The sequence below is a fragment of the Zootoca vivipara genome, chromosome 11 (genome assembly GCF_965207765.1).
Source record: "Zootoca vivipara chromosome 11, rZooViv2.hap1.1, whole genome shotgun sequence".
NCBI classification, from domain to species: domain Eukaryota; kingdom Metazoa; phylum Chordata; class Lepidosauria; order Squamata; family Lacertidae; genus Zootoca; species Zootoca vivipara.
This window is the reverse complement of record NC_142594.1, coordinates 13,749,741-13,772,791: the sequence shown is the minus strand read 5'-3', so window position 1 is coordinate 13,772,791 and position 23,051 is coordinate 13,749,741. Positions and strand designations below refer to the sequence as shown.

Genomic DNA, 23,051 nt, shown 5'->3' with positions numbered 1-23,051 from the left:
AACACCACTGCTGTAGACAAACACAAGCCCATACCCTTCTAGAATCCAGCACGGTTGTGGTGGTTGTTACATTTATATCCCAACTTTCCCCCAAAGAGCTCAAGATACACAATTCTCCCCCTTTGCATTACAACACTAAGGTGTGTTAGGCTGAGAGTGAGTGACCGGCCCAAGGTCACACAGTGAGCTTTATGGCTGAGCGGAGATTCGAACCCTAATCTCCCAGGTCCTAGTCCCTCATCTAACCATTACCCCACACTGACTCTCTGCTTTTCTTGTGTGTAATGGTTTTGCATGAAGTCCCTCTTCATGCTGGCTCCCCTGTGCTAGAATTTCTGTTCGTCATAACCAATGCTACCTTTAGTTAGCAGGTACCGTCAGAAACTTAAAGATGAATTGGGCCGAGACACAAAGTTCATCATGTCATATGGCCAGAAGGAGGACATGTTGCTTGAGGAAATTTATTCCTCCAACATTATGGAGTTTATCAAGGACAACAACGAGAAACTCAGCAACGTGAATTGCTTGGAGGACTTGCTTGACGTCAACGTTGGTCTGATCAATGAAGCTGGAGAGGCGATCTATATCTTCGGCGATGCAGGGATTGGGAAGTCCATTCTCTTGCAAAAGATGCAAAACCTCTGGTCCAAGGGCAGCCTCGACGTAGGGGCCAAATTCTTCTTTCGTTTCCGATGCCGGATGTTCAGCTGTTTCAAACAGGACCAAGCCATATGTTTGAAAGACCTTCTGTTCAAGTACAACTGTTTCCCAGACCAGGACCCTGAAGAGGTCTTTGACTTCATCGTGAAGTTCCCTCACACGGTTCTGTTCACCTTTGACGGCTTTGATGAGATCCATTCTGACTTTGACCTCAACAGCGTTCCGGAGATCTGCTCCCCCACTGAATCGATCCACCCACTGGCTTTGCTGGTGGGTCTCCTCAGCGGGAAACTTCTGAAGGGATCTCAGAAAATCCTGACGGCCAGGACAGGGACAGAAGTTCCTCGGAACATTGTCCGGAAGAAGGTGCATCTCCGAGGGTTTTCCAGCAGTAACCTGAAAGAATACACAAAAGTGTTCTTCAAAGATGAAGGCTGCAGGGCCTTAGTCCTGAACCAACTGGAAGCCAACCCAAATCTGAGCAGCCTCTGCTTGGTGCCTTTGTTCTGTTGGATTATCTTCAAATGCTTTGACCACTTCCACTCGGCCTTCGACAGCCACGAGCTCCCGGATTTCACCGTCACCTTGACCGATATTTTCTTGCTCATGACCGAAGTCCACCTCAACCGAATCCAGAAGACCAGCTTGCTGAAGAAGAACAACAGGAGCCAAGTGGAGACCTACAGGTCCAACAAAGAGACCCTGTTTGCTCTGAGCAGAGTGGCCCACGCGGCGATGCAGAAATCTCTCTTTGTCTTTGACCAAGAGGAAGACCTCGCCAACCTCTCCGAGCAGGAGCTGCAGCTGGGTTTCCTCAGGGCGGTTCCCGACTACGGTGGCTGCGGAGACCAAGCTTCGTACGAATTCCTGCACTTGACCTTGCAGTCCTTCTTCACCGCTTTGCATCTGGTCACCGACGAGAAGGTGAGCGCCAAGGAACTTCTCTGGTTTTTTGCCGAATGCTCCACCTCGGACACTGCCCTGCGCTCTTGCTTCCCGATCGCTTGGCTGAAGAGGCACCGCCCGACGGGGGAGGACCCTTTCCGGAACAACGAGCACTTCCACTTCACCAACCTCTTCCTCTGCGGCTTGCTCTCCAAGTCGAAGCAGAAGCTGCTGCAACACTTGGTTTCTCCCGCGTCCCTTAAGAAGAAGAGGAAGGTGCTCCTCACCTATTTCTTTGAAAGCATGAAGTCCCACCTGAAGGGGCTGACCCGGGCGAGGCTGAAGGAATACCGGCAGGTTCAAGTGATGCCCAATTTCGTTTGGATGTTGAGGTGCATCTACGAGACTCAGAACGAGAAGGTGGGCATGGGAGTGGCCAAGGGCATGGGGGCCAACTACATCAAGCTGACCTACTGCAACGCCTACTCTGCCGACTGCAGCGCCATCTCGTTCGTCATGCATCACTTCCGGAAGCGCCTGGCCCTGGACTTGGACAACAACAACATCAACGATTACGGGATAAAGCAGCTGATGCCTTGTTTCAGCAGGCTGGCGGTACTCCGGTAAGTTCCCGGGCTTGTTGTCTGTGCTTAAGGGTCACCAGCCCATCTCTGATACAGTGGCACCTCGGTTTTCGAACGTCTCGAAAGTCAAACGTTTCGGTTTTCGAACGCCAAAAACCCGGAAGTAAATGCTTCCGTTTTCGAATGTGCCTCGGAGGTCGAACAACTTCCGCTGAGTTGTCTCCCCCAATTATCTTTATTGAATTGGCAGACCGCCCTTTGTGCTTCGGTTTTCGAACATTTCGAAGTCGAACGGTTCAGCATGCTCTCTTTCTTTCTTCTTTTTCCTTTCTTTTTTAAAAAATATATTTTATTAAGTTTCAACATATGCAGTCGAAATCCAGTTTCATCTTTTCTCTTATTTTTGTCTACTTCCCACCCCGTTTTCCATTGATTTTTTAATCCCTTTCTGCTGCACCCTATCTTCTAGCTATCAAATCATAACCACAATATTGTAATCTAATTGCCATATTTTTCCATGGCAAAGAGACCCCCATGTATGAGACAACCCCTATTTTTTTGAACCCTGACTTAAGAAATTTTTGGCGGCCGCCAAACAGAAGCTGAACGAGCAGCTGGAGCGCTGGACTGTATTTTTCCATGTATAACATGACCCCCTATTTCGGACTAATTTTTTTTTAGCAAAAAGCATTGTCTTATGCCCGGAAAAATACCAGTACTTCTTTTGCTTGTAGCTCCAATCCTGCTCGTGAGTTCATCATACTATAATATTTCTTTAAGTAGTCTGAAAAAGGCATCCATTCTTCCACAAAACACCCCTCCCTAGATCCTCTTTATTTTTCTGTTAATTTTGCCAGTTCTGCACGGTCCATTATCATACTTCTATCAATTCTTCTGTGGTTGAATCTTCTTCCTGCCTTCAGAATCGGCTTTAAGGACAGCAGAGAATATCAGTCTGCTTTTGAATTTTTAACCTGTCAAGTTAACCAGAGAATGCATTTTGTTTCTATTTCTCTCTCTCTCTCTCTCTCTAATTTTTATTAAATTTTCTGTTTTACAATTTTGAATACTCATTTAAACATCCATAAGATATCAATGACTTCCCTTCCTCTCTTTCCACGGTTCATTTTGCATATCATAAAGGTAAAGGGGCCCCTGACCATCAGATCCAGTCGTGTCCGACTCTGGGGTTGCGGCACTCATCTCGCTCTATAGGCCGAGGGAGCCGGCGTTTGTCCGCAGACAGCTTCCAGGTCACGTGGCCAGCATGACAAAGCTGCTTCTGGCGAACCAGAGCAGCGCACGGAAACGCCGTTCACCTTCCCGCTGTAGCGGTCCCTATTTACCTACTTGCACTTTGATGTGCTTTCGAACTGCTAGGTGGGCAGGAGCTGGGACCGAGCAACGGGAGCTCACCCCGTTGCAGGGATTCGAACCGCCGACCTTCTGATCAGCAAGCCCTAGACTCTGTGGTTTAACCCACAGAGCCACCTGGGTCCCTTCATTGCATATCATAAACCCCAGCATATTTTAGGTAAACTAAACCATTCAGTATTCCATTATTACATCCATAAAACTTATTTTCCCTGTTGAATTTATCTTAAGGCTGCCAACGTTTTCAAGTGTACACAATTCCTCCCCATATATTCAATAAACACTTTCCAATCTTCTCTAAATGTATGTTTTGTTCTATTTCTTTGATGCTGCAACAAAATCTAAAGAGCACATTTCGGTGCCTATTAAAAGGAGGGTTCTCCAACTATTCCCCCCCCCATGTATCTCAACAAGCCATTTATTTTCTCCCTTTTATTTTTTCCAGGTTAAGTGTTAACCAGATCACAGACCAAGGAGTCAGAGTGCTTTACGACGAGATGTCCAAGTACGGAATTGTGAGTTATTTGGGGTACGTATGAATGAGGAGCTCGGATAGCTGTCATGTTAAGGGCCGCTTCCAATGACCAAAGGGAGCCTCGTGAACATTGTGTGTTCATGTGCGACTCTAAAGGTAAAAGTAAAGGGACCCCTGACCGTTAGGTCCAGTTGCAGACGACTCTGGGTTTGCGGCGCTCATCTCGCGTTATTGGCCGAGGGAGCCGGCATACAGCTTCCAGGTCATGACAAAGCCGCTTCTGGCGAACTAGAGCAGCAATGGAAACGCTGTTTACCTTCCCGCTGTAGCGGTACCTATTTATCTACTTGCACTTTGACGTGCTTTTGAACTGCTAGGTTGGCTGGAGCTGGAACCAAACAACGGGAGCTCACCCCGTGGCGGGGATTCGAACCGCCGACCTTCTGATCGGCAAGCCCTGGGCTCTGTGGTTTAGGCCACAGCGCCACCCGCGTCTCTGCCTTGCGCCAAATCAATCCAGCAAGCACCTGGGTGCTAGCCAACACAAAATTCATTGCATCACGGCAAAGCAACAATATTTTAATGGGTTGAGTAGACATAACTGAGTTTGACACATGTAGCAGGACCACATTGCTACACGCTGATAGTTTCATTTGACTTATCTGTTCAAAATAAGCCCATTTTGCTACAATGAATTGTCCCTTCTATAGGACCCTTCTTCCCTGTCACATTCCCAATGTGGAGGGTTGGCATTTTAGGTCTGCCATTCACATATTTTAATTTGTAGATGTTAAAGAGCTCCAGATAGGACCCCTTTTCTTCTTCTTTTTACTTTGAAGAGAAATGAAATGTTGCTTGGGGGCCTAATGTTCAGTATAAGAGCTCATGCTTTGTATATAGACAGTCTCTGGTTCAATCCTGGCCAGCTGTAATTTAAAAGGACCCCAGGTTGCAAGGGAGATCTTGGAGAAACGCTGCTAGTCAAGAGAAGCCAATACTGGGCCAAACTGGGAATTGTGGGGACCTTCTGGAAGGCAGCTTCCTAACTTTTGTTTTGTTTTGTTTTGTTTTGCTGCTCCTGGGAGGGTGGGAGGAAACAGATTCATGGCTCTTTACAGCTCAAGTAGAATTGTGGAATCGTAGTGTTGGAAGGGGCCACAGGATCATCTAGTCCAACCCCTTGCAATGCAGGAAGCTTTCACCCAATGTGGGACTCGAACCCACAACCCTAGGATTAAGAGTCTCATGCTCTACCGGCTAAGCTATCTAGAAATGGGGGGGGGGGCATTCCCTTCTTCCCTTGTTAGGGCTTATCTGCACAATATGTATACTTTTCTATATGGAACTGGGGTGCACCTTTAAAATCCCAGCTTTCTATTTTTAAAAAATAGAAATAAAGTGTGTTGCACTTTATTATGGGAGCACTGTAACAAAATACCTTGGAGGAAGCATTTCCCAGCAGGCAAGTGCCACCTAATCTTCTCTCCCCACCCCCATTGTCACTCCCTCATCAGTGTTGGCCCCAGGGGGAGACTTTCCAAAGGAAAGGCGTTTGGATCCTGCCCCCACTCATTTTCCACCGAGTCTTGCGGTTGTCTTTTTTAAAATAATAATTTTATTTATGGTTTCCAGGTTTATATGTTTCCCCCCCCAAAAAAAATTACAGTCATTTTAACATTTCAGAACTTGACTTCCTTCCCCCTCTTTCAGTGGTTCCTTCAATTTATATTTATAATATCTTCTGCATATCTAAATTAACTTAATTTGTTCATCTAATCATCTACTTTAATATATACTCTTAATGCAATAATCCTGCCAATGTTCTTATCTGTTTACAGTTTGTTCATAAATATTCCATAAACCATTCTTTTATAACAAAGTTTGTGGTCTTGATTTCTTATTTTTCCGGTAAATTTCGCCGTAAATTTCTGCATATTCCATGAGTTTTCGTATCCATTCTTCTTTGGCTGGGACTTCTTCTTCTTCTTTCCGCTTTGGGGCAAGTAGCATTCTAGCTGCTGTAATCATGACTAATAAGTTTCTGTACAGTTTGGGTATTCTTGCAGTTGTATTGCAGCTGTGGAGTGAAATAATTATTTCTCCACGTTCTCCATCTTATCACACGCTGGCTCCAAGCCAGGTCTAGGTGCAGGTAAAGAGGGTGTTCATTTTCTGTGAATTGCCCAAGAAGGAGGTGGGTGTTGGCAGACTGGAATAGACATTGGCACGCGCATTCCTTTCAAAGCCTCTCTAGAATGTGCAACCGATAAGGATCCATATTTTCCCATCCAGCAAGCAACGCGGATACAGTACAGAACACGCTTTGCAGAATTGAGGCAACGGGAGTCTTAAAGCAAACTGCAAACCTCTTTGCTGAACTTGCACAGTTAATTTATCAGGTTCTCGTACAAAATGAGCAGGTCTCTGACCCCAAATGAATTATAGTGGGAGGGGTTTTTTTTGGGGGGGGGAGGGAATCAGATCACAAGCATCTGATATAATAAGCCTGCTTAGTTTGTAGCCGTTAAAAAGTTACACATTAAACACCCTAAAATAAAATAATCCTTCCAGCAGCACCTTAAAGACAAACTAAGTTTTTTATTTTGGTATGAGCTTTCGTGTGCATGCACACTTCCTCAGATACACTGAAATAGAAGTCCCCAGATGCTTATATATAGAGAAAGGGTGGGGAGGGGTATCACTCAGAAGGGTGGTGGAAATGGGTGATTGACTGACTGGTAGCTGTTGACGACTGTAAATGACTGCAAATGGTCTTGCATGAAAAAGCAAGGGGTGAGATGGCTGGAGATCGCTTTATCATGTATAATGAGATAAGAATCCAACGTCTCTGTTCAAACCAGGTCTTTCCATGGTTTTAAGCTTGGTGATAAGTTGCAATTCAGCAACTGCTCTTTCCAGACTGGATTCTTACCTCATGTGCAGGACTATTTAATTGCTCATCTTCTAACATTGCGTGTGCCAACAGTGCCCTTCAGCGCTCTATATTGGACAAACAGGCCAAACCCTACGCCAAAGGATAAATGGACATAAATCTGACATCAGGGATCACAAGACAGACAAACCAGTAGGAGAACACTTCAATCTCCCAGGACATTCTAAACAAGAGCTCAAAGTAGCTGTCTTATTACAAAAGAATTTCAGAAATAGACTGGAAAGAGAAGTTGCCAAACTTAAAACCATGGAGAGACCAGGTCTGAATAGAGACATTGGATTCTTATCTCATTATAATTTTTAGCAATTTTACCACTTACTTTTTCCTGTAAGACCAATTGCAGTCGTTAACAGTCGTCCACAGGTTTACCACACCTAACAGCCAATCACCCATTCCCACCACCCTGAGTGATACCCCTCCCCACCCTTTCTCTACATACAGTATAAGCGTCTGGGGACTTCTATTTCAGTGTATCTGAGGAAGTGTGCATGCACACGAAAGCTCATACCAAAATAAAAAACTTAGTTGGTCTTTAAGGTGCTGCTGGAAGGAATTTTTTTATTTTGTTTCGACTACGTCAGACCAACACGGCTACCTACCTGTAACATTAAACACCGGTTCCTTTTTTTAAAAAAAAATTCCCTCCCACTCCCCAGCTTGTACAACAACCAGATTACCGATGTTGGAGCCAAGTACGTTGCAAGACTCATCGAGGAATGTCCAAGCCTCACATATGTCAAGTATGTATTTCTAACACCCTCTTTCTACCGTGTTTCTCGGTGCAGCGAAAGCTTGAAAGATACAAGCAGGACTGGAAGAACGCTTGTAGTTGAATGGTGAAATTTTTGGAGATAATGGAGATGTAAAAGATTTGGATTATTATAAAAGATGCAGGAGGAAATGACTAACAATAGAACCCACAAAGGGGAGGAGGGAAGTCCAGGAGATTCCCTGGAATCTTGTTTTTATGTTATATATGGGATATGTGATTGTAAAACTTGGATTTGAAAACCAAATAAACAATTTAAAAAGAAAGGAAAAGAAAGCTTGAAGGATAGAGGGAAATATAATTTTTCTTAGACAGTGAAGCTTCTGCATGGATAGCTGCTGTTATTATTATTATTAATATTAATATTATTATTATTATTATGCATTTAGGACATTTGTACCCTGCTTTTCAGCCAAAAAAGGCTTCCAGGGCGGCTTACATGCAGCCAAAACAAGGCAGTGCCTCTCCACAGGATTACAGTCTAAAAAGACATGACACACAAGGGAAAGGGGACATGGAGGGAAGAGGAAAATCAAAAGCAAACCTCAGACACCAGTTTCTAAGCAGTTGTTCCCATAACAACCAGCTGGCAGAGTTCAGGGGTAGAAGCTCGCCTCTCGCAGCATAAAAAGAGTTATGCTTCTCTGCTTCTCAGTGATCTAGCTCTCTCTGTCATAGCCAGTTGTCTGCCTGAATAGCGTAAATGGTAACTTACATTTACTAAGTGGTGTGGGTGGCGATGTGGGTTAAACCACAGAGCCTAGGGCTTGCCGATCAGAAGGTCAGCGGTTTGAATCCCTGCGACGGGGTGAGCTCCCGTTGCTTGGTCCCAGCTCCTGCCAACCTAGCAGTTGGAAAGCACGTCAAAGTGCAAGTAGATAAATAGGTACCGCTACAGCGGTTAGGTAAACCGCGTTTCCATGTGCTGCTCTGGTTTGCCAGAAGCGGCTTTGTCATGCTGGCCACATGACCTGGAAGCTGTACGCCGGCTCCCTCGGCCAATAACGCGAGATGAGCGCCGCAACCCCAGAGTCGGTCACGACTGGACCTAATGGTCAGGGGTCCCTTTACCTTTACCTTTTTATATAGCCAATTTTAATCAGAGCTTCATTTTAATTGGCTGACAATTAAGGACACACTACGTAAAGCTGATTGTGACGCTGATGCATAGGAGTGAAAGAGAATGAAAAATAAAATATTGAAGATGGCCTTTAAAGAGTACACAGTAGCTTCTTGTTGTTGTTAATATTAATAGTATTATTATATTTTATTTTGACAAAGTAATAATCATACATAAATAAGAAAAAAAATGTGCACCCCACCACCGAGACCATTCCATTGTAACTATCCAGCCTCCCAAAATTTCAACACCTCTTGCGATGGTTTGACCCCTTTCCGTTTTAACAGTACAAATTCTACAAACACACCTTCCATATCTCCTCAAAACCGTTTCTCCTGCATGTTCCCCATCTTACCTTAAATTAACTCACATTTTCTTTAGAGTATCTCTAGCCACAAGGAGGTTTTAAAATATGCACACTTGTTTAAATATGAGGAGCCCAAAGGCAGATAATTGGGCAACCAAAAAATTTTTAATCTGCCTATTATGTTGTTTCATAAAGAATTCAGCAAAGTATTCCTTTGTTGGAACCGATTCATTAATAGCTGTTCCAACGAGAGACATTCCGGTTACAAAACAGCAAACACAAGTGAACCTGGTTTTCTTTCTAGAAGTGCAGAAAGAAACACTAGCTAAAATGGCATTGAAGGAATTCCATGGCATTGCTGACTTCAAAGCCCTAAATGGCCTCGGTCCAGTATACCTAAAGGAGCGCCACCACCCCCATCATTCTGCCCGGACACTGAGGTCCAGCACCGAGGGCCCTCTGGCGGTTCCCTCGTTGCGAGAAGCCAAGTTGCAGGGAACTAGGCAGAGGGCCTTCTCGGTGGTGGCGCCTGCCCTGTGGAACGCCCTCCCAACAGATGTCAAAGAGGAAAACAACTACCAGACTTTTAGAAGACATTCAGGGAGGCTTTTAATGTTTAATAGATTACTGTGTTTTATTTTCTGTTGGAAGCCGGCCAGAGTGGCTGCGGAAACCCAGCCAGATGGGCGGGGTATAAATAATAAATTATTATTATTATTATTATTATTATTATTATTATTATTATTATTATTCATGACTGGCAAAACAAAAATCTACCCACTTGGCATTTCTTTGCAGAATAGGAGCAAACAGAATAACCACAGAAGGAGGGATATGCCTCGCTGATGCCATCCGGAAGAGTAAAACGATGTATGAAATTGGGTAAGTTGGATCACACTTGTTCTTGGTTTTTAATAACTGGGGTTTCCCCTCCCCGCAACGGATCCTGGACACTGAGTGACAGTTTGACTCTTCAGAGGGTGTTCTCTTTTTCTTTCTTTTTTTGTCCATTGTGGGACCCAGGTGGCGCTGTGGTTAAACCACTGAGCCTAGGGCTTGCTGATCAGAAGGTCGGCGGTTCGAATCCCTGTGATGGGGTGAGCTCCCGTTGCTTGGTCCCAGCTCCTGCCAACCTAGCAGTTCGAAAGCATGTCAAAGTGCAAGTAGATAAATAGGAACCGCTCTGGCGGGAAGGTAAACAGCGTTTCTGTGCGCTTCTCTGGTTTGCCAGAAGCGGCTTTGTTATGATGGCCACATGACCTGGAAGCTATACGCCGGCTCCCTCGGCCAATAATGTGAGATGAGCGCGCAACCCCAGAGTCGGTCACGACTGGACCTAATGGTCAGGGGTCCCTTTACCTTTACCTTAATGCAAGTTTTTTATATTATTATTATTATTATTATTATTATTATTATTATTATTATTAATTTATATACCGCCTTATACCCGGGGGTTTCAGGGTAGTTCACAGAATAAAATCAAGATATAAAAGCACATAATAAAAACTTAAACAACAACCCAATAGTCCCGTTCCCCGCACACACACACACAAAAAAAACATTTTAAAAGGGCGGCTGAGCTAACCTGTCCTGAGACCTACTGGTAATAATCAGTGCTTTTTTCTGGGGGGGACGCAGGGGTACACATACCCCTAAACATTTTGTGAATCTTTGTCCATTGACTGTATTTATTTTTCCCAATTTGAACTATAAAATGGTGATCTTTTTCTTGAGTCAAAATGAGAGCATCCCTTAAAAAAAATTAAGAAAAAAAGCACTGGTGGTAATAATAATAATAATAATAATAATAATAATAATAATAATAATTCCCAACTCTTTCTTTTTGACAGGATGTGGGGTAATCAGGTTGGAGACGAAGGGGCCAAAGCCTTTGCAGAAGCATTGCAGAATCACCCGACTATAACAAATGTCAGGTAAGACCATATGTGAGATGGGAACGACGGTTTAAACTCTTCAGGGGACCCATATCTTGAAGGATTATCCTCATGTTAGAAGAGCAAGCACCTCGCATTTCAGAACAATGGAGCACCTTAGAATTGTTCAATGGGGCTGGTGAGGCTGGAGTCACACCATCCAGCATACTGGGATAGGTGCCGGGGCCCGAGCCCCCTCTGGCGGGGTCCGCAACTGATACCCGCCTCAGGTGATTGGACCATAGGTGCCAACTTCCAGATTGAAAAATCCGGGATCGGCAGCTGCGCGGAACCGGACGTCGCGCTGCGGCCATTTTGGAACTGGACAGAGCGACACTGGAAGTCGCTTGTACGCATGCTCTGACCATTTCCAAAATGGCCGCAGCGCCAGAAATTGCTTCTGCGCATGTCCAGAGACTCCAGACATGCACAGAAGGAGCCTCCCCGGGCCAGTAAGAATCCAGGGGATCTACCGGGGGGGTTAAATCCGGGCTGCCAGTGGGAAATGGCTGGAAAAACGTGGGTTTCCCGGGGAATACGGGAGACTTGGCAGCTATGGATTGGACCCGGCCATCCTTTGAATTTCCCACAATGCCCCACAAGGATGCTAGGACAGAGGCATTGTGGGAAATTCAAAGGGTGGCCAGACTCTAGGCCATGGGTAGGCAAACTAAGGCCCAGGGGCCGGATCCAGCACAATTGCCTTCTATATCCGGCCCGCGGACAGTCCAGGAATCAGCGTGTTTTTACAAGAGTAGAATGTGCCCTTTTATTTAAAATGCATCTCTGGGTTATTTGTGGGGCATAGGAATTCGTTCATTTTTTTCTTTCTCAAACTATAGTCAGGCCCCCCGCAAGGTCTGAGGGACAGTGGACTGGCCCCCTGCTGAAAAAGTTTTTTGAACCCCCCCCCCCCCCGCTCTAGGCCTAGGTTAATAGAGTCGGTTGTTGTCAGGATCTGGCTTGGGCAGGAACTAAGTCATCCTCTGAGTCTGTTGTAGCCGAGCAATACCAATAGGCTGTTGGCAGAGAACCGGGGAGTCTAATTTAGAGCAAAAACCTTTTAAAAATCAAATATGATTGATGTCTTAAATGGTGGCATTACAGTACCAATACAAACATTGCCAGTCCATATTTGGCTGTAAAAAGCATTAAAAAATAAAATTGGCGTTGGCAGCTGCTCAGAATTCGGAGAGACGCTTTTAAAACACAATTTTCCTTAAGGGAAAAAGAAAAAGCTTGTCAATCACTTTTCTGTCAACTAACAAACAAACCTTCGACGATTCTCTGTTAAGGAGAAGGGCCGTTTTCCTTCTCCCACAAGATGGCAGACTTTACTGGATTTCATCAAGTGAAAATCTCCAAAGTCTGTTTAGTTGGGTGAGAAGAGAGGGCCGCTTCTTGCAGCGCAATTTTTTTTTTAGAGTGCTCCACCTGCACACAAATGTGTGAATACAAAAAACAACAACAACACACATTTATGCGAAAATAAAATATCATACAAGGAAGCCGTAATTGTTTCTAGTTCTTTCTGGAAGTACAAACCGTGGCAGACCCATGTCTCCCCATGCCGAATGTGTGAAACAGCCGAGAACCAGAGAAAATGTTGAGTCTTTTGTGTTTGGAAATCTCGGTTGAACTCACCGAGAGTGATCCTTGCTGGCTAGTTTTGGTCAAAAGTCCCTCTCTGTCTGCCTTGCCTTCTTTGCAATGGTGTTGGAAGGTTCTGAGCTCTTTGGCGAGAAGGCAGCTGCATGGAATGAATGAATGAATGAGGACGATGATGATACTACTACTACTATTAGTAATAATAATAATAATACACAGCGAAAGCTTAAAATCCAAGATGTTGCACAGTTGAAGTGTCCAATGTTGTATTAGAAGCCAATTGGAATAAAAATATTTTCAAAAGCTTAAAATCTAAGGCGTTGCGCAGTCAAAACATCCAGCGTTGAATTAGAAGCCAGATGGAATAAAAACGTTTTCACTGCCTGCCTGAGAAAACTTAGGGATGATGGTGCTCATCTATGCTCTCTTGGGGGGGGGGGTAATCCATAACTAGGGGGCTGTCACTGAAAAGGCCCTTTCTAGTTGTCCACGCCCCGCAGTAACACTTTATCTGATTGGCTCCTTGTCTGTACAGGCAGCAGCCATTGGAGGCTCGGTGAGGGCAGCTGACCTAGCCAGCACCCCAGTTCTGAGCTTGCTTTGTGAAACCTCCCCAGAAACCCCATTTGGTTGCACCTAAGGGACCTGATGGGAAGCACTTTTGAGTGGTCTTCTTCCAAGCCAGGCTTGAGCAGAGCGAGTGTAAGAGTGGCCTTGCGGGATTGTGCTCAGGGAATCCACCTGCATCGGAGCCCAGGGCCTTACGTGAGTGGCCTCGGGTGCAAGAGTTGTAAAACAGCAGCGCCCCTCTCCATGCCACCTCGCAAACTCCATTTTGAAACGGAGAAGCGTCAAAAGCCATTTCTTGATGTGGCCTTGCTCCCCAGAAACCGAAAAAGCCTACAGGTCTCATTGGCAGACGGTTACAGCATGGATTCTGCAAGCTTCAATTCCTTCCTCGCTTCCATTTAGGACACCCATTTGAGGAGGGAGCTCCCAGGTGACTCCATTCTCCCACACCCTTCCGTTTTGCTGTCTCTGTGGGGCATCATTTATCCCTCTGATGAGGTACAGTCGCACACCATGGTTCTCGAACAGAATGCGTTCTGGGAGTCCGCCTAACTCCCGAAATGGTTCGGAAACCAAGGCGCGGCTTCCGATTGGCTGCAGGAGCTTCCTGCACTCAGCCGGAAGACGCGCCGGACATTCGGATTCCAAAAACCATTTGAAAACCGGAACACTCACTTCCAGTTTTCGATCGTTTGGGAGCCGAAACGTACGAGTTCCTAGACGTTCGGCAACCAAAGTACAACTGTTCACATTGCTGGCTTTGAGCGAGAGAGATGAAGTTCCTTGTTTTGGGGCACTTCGAACACCCAAGACACCTTGAACTACCTATGGAAGAAGAAGAAGAAGAAGAAGAAGAAGAAGAAGAAGAAGAAGAAGAAGAAGAAGAAGAAGAAGAAGAAGAAGAAGAAGAAGAAGAAGAAGAAGAAGAAGAAGAAGAAGAAGAAGAAGAAGAAGAAGAATCAAAGTGGAAGTTTTCTGCCAGTTTTGGAAGGATCTTAACAATGTTGATACCTCTGGGAATAACGTCGACAGATCTACATGTGAAGAGGAAGGGCAGGAGAAGAGAGCTGAGGAGGCTGGCATGCAGAGAGCTCCCCGAGGCTTGCTTGAGCCCCAAATGATTTTTCCTCCCTCTCCGCACTTCGAACAGCAGCAGCCCTTCGGGCCACGGCACAAACGGCTGTTGAAACACCCACTCACCAGATACAGGTGCAAGGAAAAAAATTGTGAGAAATCGTAAGAGCGGGGCGTGGGGGGGGGCAACTGCTCTGAGACGTATGGAAATAGCTGCTCTGCTTTTTGGATCCTGACCAAAACGAACAGCTTTCCTAATCGGCTTAATTATCTAGAGTTGTCACTCAAAATGGTTCAAATTTTACTCAGAAGAATTTCCGGACCCAATTATCACGGGGTGGGGCTTTCCTTGCCTGCAAACATTTCCTCCGTTGGCAGAGCGAGGCTGTCGGGTTGCACGGAAACGTTCTCTAGTTATGCGGCCGTTAATGCTTAGTTTCAGGAAGGAAGTCTTTGGGGCAGATATCAAGGCATTTCAAATGTGGGGTGTGTGGGTGTGTTTTCATTCTCTTCTTCTTCACCTCTGCTTTTTTCTTAATGCTACTCTCCAAGAAGTTTCTCATTGACTTTGCAAAATGCATACCCTCCAACATTTCTCAGATGAAAATAAGGATGTCCTATTCAAATAAATAAATAATAATAATAATAATAATAATAATTATAATAATAATTATAATTATACCCCGCCCATTTGACTGGGTTGCCCCAGCCACTCTGGGAGGTTCCCAACATACATAAAAACATAATAAACATTAAAAACATTATTTTCAAAAACTTTCCCTATACAGGGCTGCCTTCAGATGGCTCGGGGGCCGGATAACTCCATACCCTCCAACATTTCTCCGATGAAAATAGGGAAGTCCTAAGGAAAAGTGGGACATCCCGGGATCAAATCAGGAACCGGGGCGGCTTCTGTAAATCAGAGACTGTCCCTGGAAAATAGGGACACTTGGAGGGTCTGACATAGGCTAAGCTAATCCTACTGTGGTTGGGGGGTGGGGTGGGGTGCTGAGAGGTTCCCTGCCCCCAAAGCCCTCCACTTTTGACACCACTGTATGAAACAGAAGGAAGAGGGGTCCTATGCACCATATCTGTGGGACATCCATGTGAAACGTTGTTTGTATACTGTCCGGTCCTGCAAAGCCTCGTCCGGATGCAAGGTTGTTGAAAGAAAACATTTGCTGCTCTTTTGCGTGTGCACTGTTGTAGGAATTTTAAGGTCTTTTATATATGTGTGTGTATGTATGTGTGTGTATATATATATATACATGTGTGTGTATATATGAAATAAATGTTCATAAACGTACCAAGCAAACAGTACAGGAAGACAGGCCTGGAAACCATTTTGACTCCCAAACTGACCAAATATTTCTCTGCGAGGAGGGAGGAAATGAAAAAAAACCTCCCCTTTGTCTCTCTGCTCACAGATCCTGCCTTAAGGGCACATTTAAGATATGAACAGGGTGTGAGTCTGTGTCCTGGCTCAGGAACTAAGTATTTATCATTTCAAAGGACTGGCTAGGCCCCCTGGTAATCCAACATTAACAGGTAACTTGCCATACAGGAGATAAACAAGGTACTCGGATTTCTGCTGTAGACCGTCCCTTTCTATGATGTACGACAGGCACGTCCAACAGGTAGATCGTGATCTACTGGTAGATCACTGGACATCTGTGGTAGATCACTGGTAGATGATTTCCTCTTTCCTAAAAAAAGCTACACAATTTAGACCTGAACCCCTAAAATATGGGCCTTCCTCTTTCCTAAAGAAAGCTCAACAAATTTGACCTGAAGCCCCCCAAAGGGGGTAGATCACTGCCAGTTTTTAACACTGAGAGTAGATCGCAGTCTCTTGGGAGTTGGCCACCCCTGATGTAGGATGACAGGGCCGCCTCAAGCCGGTCGGGTGCCCTGGCGCCGTGGTGCGGAGATCGCTCCGGTGCCCCCGCCCTTGTGGGCGGCGCAGCGTCCTCCTGCCAGCCCGGCACCCCGCGCCACCAAGACTACCCCTAGAGCCGGGCCTGTAGGATGACGTGCCTGGGGGTTGGTCTTGGGCTGCACCCCTTCTGTGATGTGTGTATGATGTATGTATGACGCTTCTAGAGGTGGCTCTGATTGGAGGGGGGGATTTTAAATTGTTTATATAAGGGCGGGCAGGCTTTTGTTCGGGGGTTCTTCTCCTCCTTTGTCCTGCCATGAGGGAAGACCCTGTTGCAACAGTCAATATAAAGATCAAGCTTACTAGCTGCTTTGCTTCTCAATATTCTCTGCTTGGCTCTGTCATTTCCTCTTACCGATGGAGAACTCTGTAAGGCCCTTGTACCCCATAAGGGAATAAGGCCAGATTTTATTTATAACAGAACGCATGTGCATCTTTTAAATATTTCCCCTCCTGTCTTTTGCTTCACAGTCTTGCGTTTAACGGCATCACCACCGAAGGGGGGAAAAGCATCGCAGAAGCCATGAAGCACAACAGCACCGTGAATATATTTTGGTAAGGATCCGCTTGTCGGCAGATTCTGGGAGGGGGGGCAGCTTCGCGGGGCTTGCCTCTCCTTACAAGGAGAGGGGACATGGGTGCTAAACCCACAAACACTGGATGGGAGGGGTTCTACATGGCGGGTGCACCTCTCACGGCCCGTACCAGGTTCCAGAGTGGGCCTAAGTCGGAGTGGCGGATTTTTGTGCAAGCTACATGAGGGAACTGGAAGGATCACTTTGAGCACAGAAGAGGCCAAGGGACGCAGTGAGGATAACAAATAAACCACAACAGGAAACTTCAGATTTTGTTTGGTGCATTTCTACCCTATCGTGTGAGACCAATAGCGGCCCCTCCCCTCCAGGCTGACAATCGAAAAGACGACGCAAAAGGAAAGAGGTTTGAGGAGGGAGGAGGAAAACAAGCAAACCCTTAGAAAGTTACATCCAGGCTGAAGCACAAGGTGGCGCTCCAGCCGTGGTTGGGGCAACTCCTCTTTATCACTGGCCATGTTGACTGGGGGCTGTTGGGTGTTGGAGTCGAACGACACCCAGATGACCACATGTTCTCCACCCCCGAGTTATGACGTAGCTCTTAGGATGACCAGCTGGAATGGAAACATCGGCCTTGATCCCCTCTCTACCTCTGCTGCAGCCGGATATGTTGAGTTTTGCATTCGGAGATCACCTCCCTTTTCCTTGTAGCGTAAGCCGTGGTCCTGTTGGAAGGGATGTGTTTTTTCGCAGCAAGACAGCCAAGCTAATGTGCCCCAGCCAGGAAGTGGTGGTGATCGAACAGCTTTGTACTTGTGAATTGGAAGAACCAGCATCCCCTCCCACCGCCATGTTGCTGAGCTCTCAAGGGCCTGAGAATCTGACCAAATATGATTGATTGATTGATTGATTGAATTTATATACCGCCCTATACCTGGAGGTCCCGAGGCAGCTCACAGAATAAAATCAAGATATAAAACCACAAAATACAGTTGGAACCTCGGTTGTCGAACGTAATCCATTCCGGAAGACCACTCAACTTCTGAAACCTTTGACAACTGAGGCGCAATTGCCAGTCGGCAAAATCCATTGAAAAAAATGGAGAAACACGCCTCAGAAGCCGTTTGACTTCCAAGGCGCGTTCGGAAAAGGAAGCATTACACTTCCAGGTTGTTGGTGTTCGAAAGCCGAAACATTCGACTTCTGAAGCGTTCAACAACCGAGGTTCCACTGTACATAATAAAAATGAAAACAACAACCCAATCGCCCCCCTCCCCCCACAAAAACTCACATTTTAAAAAGGCATAGGATGTAAATCAGATATCAACCAAAGGCCTGGTTACAAAGGAATGTTTTTGCCTGGCACCTAAAGGTGTATAATGAAGGTGCCAGGCGAACTTCCCTGGGGAGAGCATTCCACAGTCAGGGAGCCACTGCAGAGAAGGCCCCGTTCTCGTGTTGCCACCCTCCAGACCTCTTGAGGAAGGGGCACACAAAGAAGGGCCTCAGAAGATGATCTCAAGGTCTGGGTAGGTTCATATGGCAAGAGGCAGTCCTTGAGGTGCTGCGGTCCTGAGCCGTGGTGTGTGTGGGGGGGTTTAACCCACCATGGTTTCCCTAGCATTTCGGTGTGTTCCGAGTAGTTTTGGGAGAGTAATTCTGCCTTTGCTGATAAGACCCTGCGGGGTCGTTCTAGCAGCCCAAGGATGTCTGAGCTAGCAAGAACCAGCATCAGAGCTGAGACCACATCCAACCCCAGGGAGCAGCAGTGAGTTTTCAAAAAGTAAACCCTTTTAAGTATCCCCTGTATTAAAAGCAGCTGATTAAGTTGACTACATCTGATGATTAAAAGAATCAAAAATGAACTTGGGAGCGTACGGTGAGAGATTTAAATGTGGGAAGGGATGGAAGGCTAGAGAGAAGCAGTGCTGGCGGGGGGAGTATAGCTAGATTTTTGAACCCTAAATTACAGATCCCTGGAGGAAAGAGGGATCTTCAGTGGAGAGCAAGAGACATTTCCTCCTCCCAAACCGAGTTATCCAGGTAGATGAGTCTCCATCCCATTGCGTTAACAAACAGGTTAGACCAATGGAGCTTTTGTAGTGCTTGTTTTTAATTTGTTAGTTTACTTTTTTTAAAAAAAACAACCACATGATATTCATTTAAAAGAAATCCCAGCACAGATGACAACAAAAATCAGCAAGCAGCGAACGATTTAGCATTAGCCAGGTGTGTTCGCACAGCCTTTGGTGGCACACCTGTAAGACACCCCGTAATTATCGTAAGGAATATCTTTCTACTCCTTTGTGCCCCAGACGTTCTCCCTCCTGTGCCTTTGAACCGGTTTTGAAGCAGGGGCACAAAACACCCCACCTGACGCACTGGAAAGCCAAGCCCTCTCTTGTTCCACCGTCGTTCTAACCATGCCTGGCTGATCACAACAGCCGCGTTTCTGGAGGCAATAAATTACATTGTGCTTTTGGAACAGCCAGTCCCGGGCATTGACGGTAAAGGGGAGGCAACTTTGGATTGCGTCCCAAGTGCTGCCCGAGATCTGATGCAAGGCTGCAACGCTGTCGATGGCTTGAACAGTGAAGAGCTTGGGTTGAAGGAACAGCACCAGTGTCCTTTGTCCTAGGCTGCAGTGCCCTGAAAAGAGAGCCTGGGGAACCTATGGGCAGCCATGATCCTAGCTCTGCAAACAAGGAAGAGAGGCAGACTCTTGGAAGTGGAGCTGCTCAGAGAAGGGATCCTTTGGGGAACATGGATTTGAGGGACAAGAAACGGGACCTGCTAGAACCTACCCTCCGAGCAGACTTGAAGGGTTGGACTAGATGACTCTCAGGGTCCCTTCCGACGCTACAATTCTATTTGTGTTGATAATCATCAAGGGATCGACATAATGGATGAACCAGGCAATAGATATAGGACATAATATAGATTTTAATCTTTGGGGGGGGGGGGACTTCGGAAGAGCGACCTGAAGTTTACAGCTTGTTATTCCTTGAAGGAGAACTACCTGAAAATGATTTACAGGTGGTATTTAACACCAAGTAGACTTGCTAAGGGGACCCAGGTGGCGCTGTGGGTTAAACCACAGAGTCTAGGGCTTGCTGATCAGAAGGTCGGCGGTTCGAATCCCCACGACGGGGTGAGCTCCCGTTGCTCGGTCCCAGCTCCTGCCCACCTAGCAGTTCGAAAGCACATCAAAGTGCAAGTAGATAAATAGGGACCGCTCTGGCGGGAAGGTAAACGGCATTTCCGTGCACTGCTCTGGTTCGCCAGAAGCAGCTTTGTCATGCTGGCCACATGACCCGGAAGCTGTCTGCGGACAAACGCCGGCTCCCTCGGCCTATAGAGCGAGATGAGCACCGCAACCCCAGAGTCGGACACGACTGGACCTGATGGTCAGGGGGCCCTTTACCTTTAGACTTGCTAAGATGTTTAAGACAGAATTGGATAAGTGCTGGACATGCAATGAGACTGAGGGTACATGGCGGACTTGTAAAAGGGTAAAAGAGTATTGGGAAATAATTTATAATGAATTGAAAAAAAAATGTTTAAATGTACTTTTCAAAAAAATACCCAGAATCCTTTTTGTTGGGGATAATTCAGATGGAAATTCCCAGGTGTCAAAAAAAGGTTATTTATGTATGCCACTACTGGGGCCCATGTTTTGTTAGCCCCAAAATGGAAAACAAGCGAAGTCCCAAATAAAGAATGGCAATATTAGGTCCAGCTTGTGGACCTAACATATACAGGTGAAACTCGGAAAATTAGAATATCCATGTCAAAATGATTGTAAAATTAGTGAAATGTACACGCTTGAAAAGTATAAACAAAATTTTTTTTTAAAGAAAAGAAAAATCCCTTTCGCTTCTCTCACCAGGCTAACAAAGAACGAGCTGGATGACGAAGCAGCCGAATGCTTTGCCGAAATGGTAAAGGTCAACAAGCGATTGGGTCATCTATGGTGAGTTGTCTTGGCTCACGGAGAAGGAGCTCTTGAGTCGCTGCCTCGGGCTACGAGTCACATTTCAGTCACTGTACATTTTCTACACAAAGACCCGACCCTGAGCTTTGGGCTCCTTTTGACAGAAAGGTCATTGGAAGCCCTTAATTTGCATTGAGGCATCAGATTCATGCTGATCTAATGTTTGAGTGCCTCATTCTTCACAATTCCCGGAAGGAGTTGCTGAACCAGTGATTGGATGTGTGATTCATCACCATGGTGAAAGCTAGGAGAGAAATTAGTTGGACTTTTGAGGGATTCCTATGCAGATGACATGTTTAAAAATGTAGCAAACCGTCAAACGTTGAAAGCCTTCAGATGTCTTCTAAAAGTTGTGTAGTTCTTTATTTCCTTGACATCTGATGGGAGGGCTTTCCACAGGGTGGGCGCCACCACCGAGAAGGCCCTCTGCCCGGTTCCCTGTAACCTCACTTCTCGCAGGGAGGGAACCGCCAGAAGGCCCTCGGTGCTGAACCTCAGTGTCCAGGCTGGACGATGGGGTGGAGACGCTCCTTCAGGTATACTGAGCCGAGGCCATTTAGACCTTTCAAGGTCAGCACCAAAACTTTGAATTGTGCTTGGAAACGGAGCCAATGTAGGTCTTTCAGGTCCAGTGTTATGTGGTCTCGGCAGCCACCCCATTCACCAGTCTGGCTGCCGCATTCTGCATTAGTTGTAGTTTCCGGGTCACCTTCAAAGGTAGCCCCACGTATAGCGCATTGCTGTAATCCAAGCAGGAGATAATTAAAGCATGTACCGCTCTGGCGAGGCAGTCTGTGGGCAGGTAGGGTCTCAGCCGGCGTCGCAGATGGAGCTGGTAGACAGCTGCCCTGGACACAGGTGTCCCATGTACAAAGTGTTTAGTTTAATCACCACCAGCAAAACACCAGCAAAATTGTAAGGCTTGGCTCTCGTTTGTAAGGCTTGGCTGACATTTCCTTTTGTCCGTGTGTTTTGTTTTTCCATTATTATAAACAAATTATCCCTGAGTGACTAATGCTAAAGAAATAAAAGCCTTGAAGCTTTTCTTTTAAAAAATCAAAAAATAAATTGCAGTGCTCTGGGCAAAGAAAAACGGGAGTGATCGAACTCCAAGGTGACTTTAGGTATTTTTGATGGTTGGCCCCTCTGAGCCAGTCTCTTCCTGGCTCCTCTCTTGCGGTGCCAGCCCAAAGTGGCCAGTGAATTGCCTTCCCCGGCCGTCGCTTTGGATCCGTCATGAATAATCCCCCAGACAGCTGCTCTCCTGTGATCAGAGAGCAGCTGTGTGGTCAATTATACAATTAAGCTCAGTAACCCTGAAAGTCGCCCATGCACTTTAGACTGAAGAGGCTTGGAGCCTCTTGGCCGCGCTTCTATGGGGGGATTGTCTGATGCCAAGCAGGGCAGCCATGCAGATGGAAATCAGAAACCACCAGTTCCTGGCAAGACCCCAGCCTTGTTCAGCAAAAAAAAGGAGTGTTGATTTTCCGCTTCAGACACACCGTGCCCAAGCCAAGTGCGTGACAGGCAGGGTGCTGTGGACCGGGCGCAAACAGAGAGAGTTTTCACCGGCGCTGAGGGCTTTCCTTTCTGTTCTTTCTCTCTCTCTTTTTTTAGGCTTATCCAGAATCAGATTACTAGCAGAGGTGCCAAGTGCCTGGCTGATGCTCTCAAGCACAATACGGCCATTAAAGAGATCTGGTAAGGACGGCGGCCGTGCGGCATTCCAAAGTGCGGCAGTCGCACTCCAACTGCCTGCTTAGACCCATGTGCAGGATCTCGTCTAGTGAGACGGGGAGCCTGTGGCCCTTTAGATGCCATTGGGGCTTCCAAGTCTCATCAGCATGGCCTAACATCCACATGCTCTCCGTTTGCTGATGTACAACGAAACATGCATGGGATGTTCTCACACGCGACACAGTGGCAAAACGCCTTGCGTCTTGGCCACTTTTGTGCTTTGGCGATTGAATGCGCACCCAAATCCATTCCACCTGTTTCTGGGGCCAAGAGGGCAAACGCGCCAAGAGAGATTGTGGAGCTGAGTTGGACCGCTGTTCCCGCCACAGTCACCTTGACTTCTGAGCATGGGGGTCCTTCAAACGCAAATCAGGAGTCTGTATCATTTGGATAGTTGGGAGCAAGTAATCCCGCCCTGTGCTCACAGTCTTAACTAAGGAAGGAATAGCAGAGATCAGGAAGAATCGTGTTGGGAGCCCTGCATGCAGTCGTGGGCCACCAGCTGGCTAGACCTAAGGTGCCCAGCCACATCTTT

At 46.4% G+C, this 23,051-nt stretch overlaps 1 protein-coding gene across 11 annotated transcripts in view; it reads left to right on the top strand.

Moving 5' to 3' along the window:
* NOD1 (nucleotide binding oligomerization domain containing 1) overlaps positions 1 to 23,051 on the top strand; it is a 35,162-nt gene that overhangs the window by 10,853 nt on the left and 1,258 nt on the right. For 8 of the 11 annotated variants that reach the window (XM_035129229.3, XM_088654092.1, XM_035129228.3 and 5 more), the window contains exons 4-11: positions 365 to 2,168; positions 3,949 to 4,032; positions 7,588 to 7,671; positions 9,926 to 10,009; positions 10,978 to 11,061; positions 16,724 to 16,807; positions 20,675 to 20,758; positions 22,397 to 22,480. In XM_035129229.3, coding sequence (XP_034985120.3) covers positions 365 to 2,168; positions 3,949 to 4,032; positions 7,588 to 7,671; positions 9,926 to 10,009; positions 10,978 to 11,061; positions 16,724 to 16,807; positions 20,675 to 20,758; positions 22,397 to 22,480 — 2,392 coding nt within the window. The remainder of the gene's footprint in view (positions 1 to 364; positions 2,169 to 3,948; positions 4,033 to 7,587; positions 7,672 to 9,925; positions 10,010 to 10,977; positions 11,062 to 16,723; positions 16,808 to 20,674; positions 20,759 to 22,396; positions 22,481 to 23,051) is intronic. The other 3 variants (XM_088654094.1, XM_060280647.2, XM_088654093.1) reach the window with 1 other exon arrangement.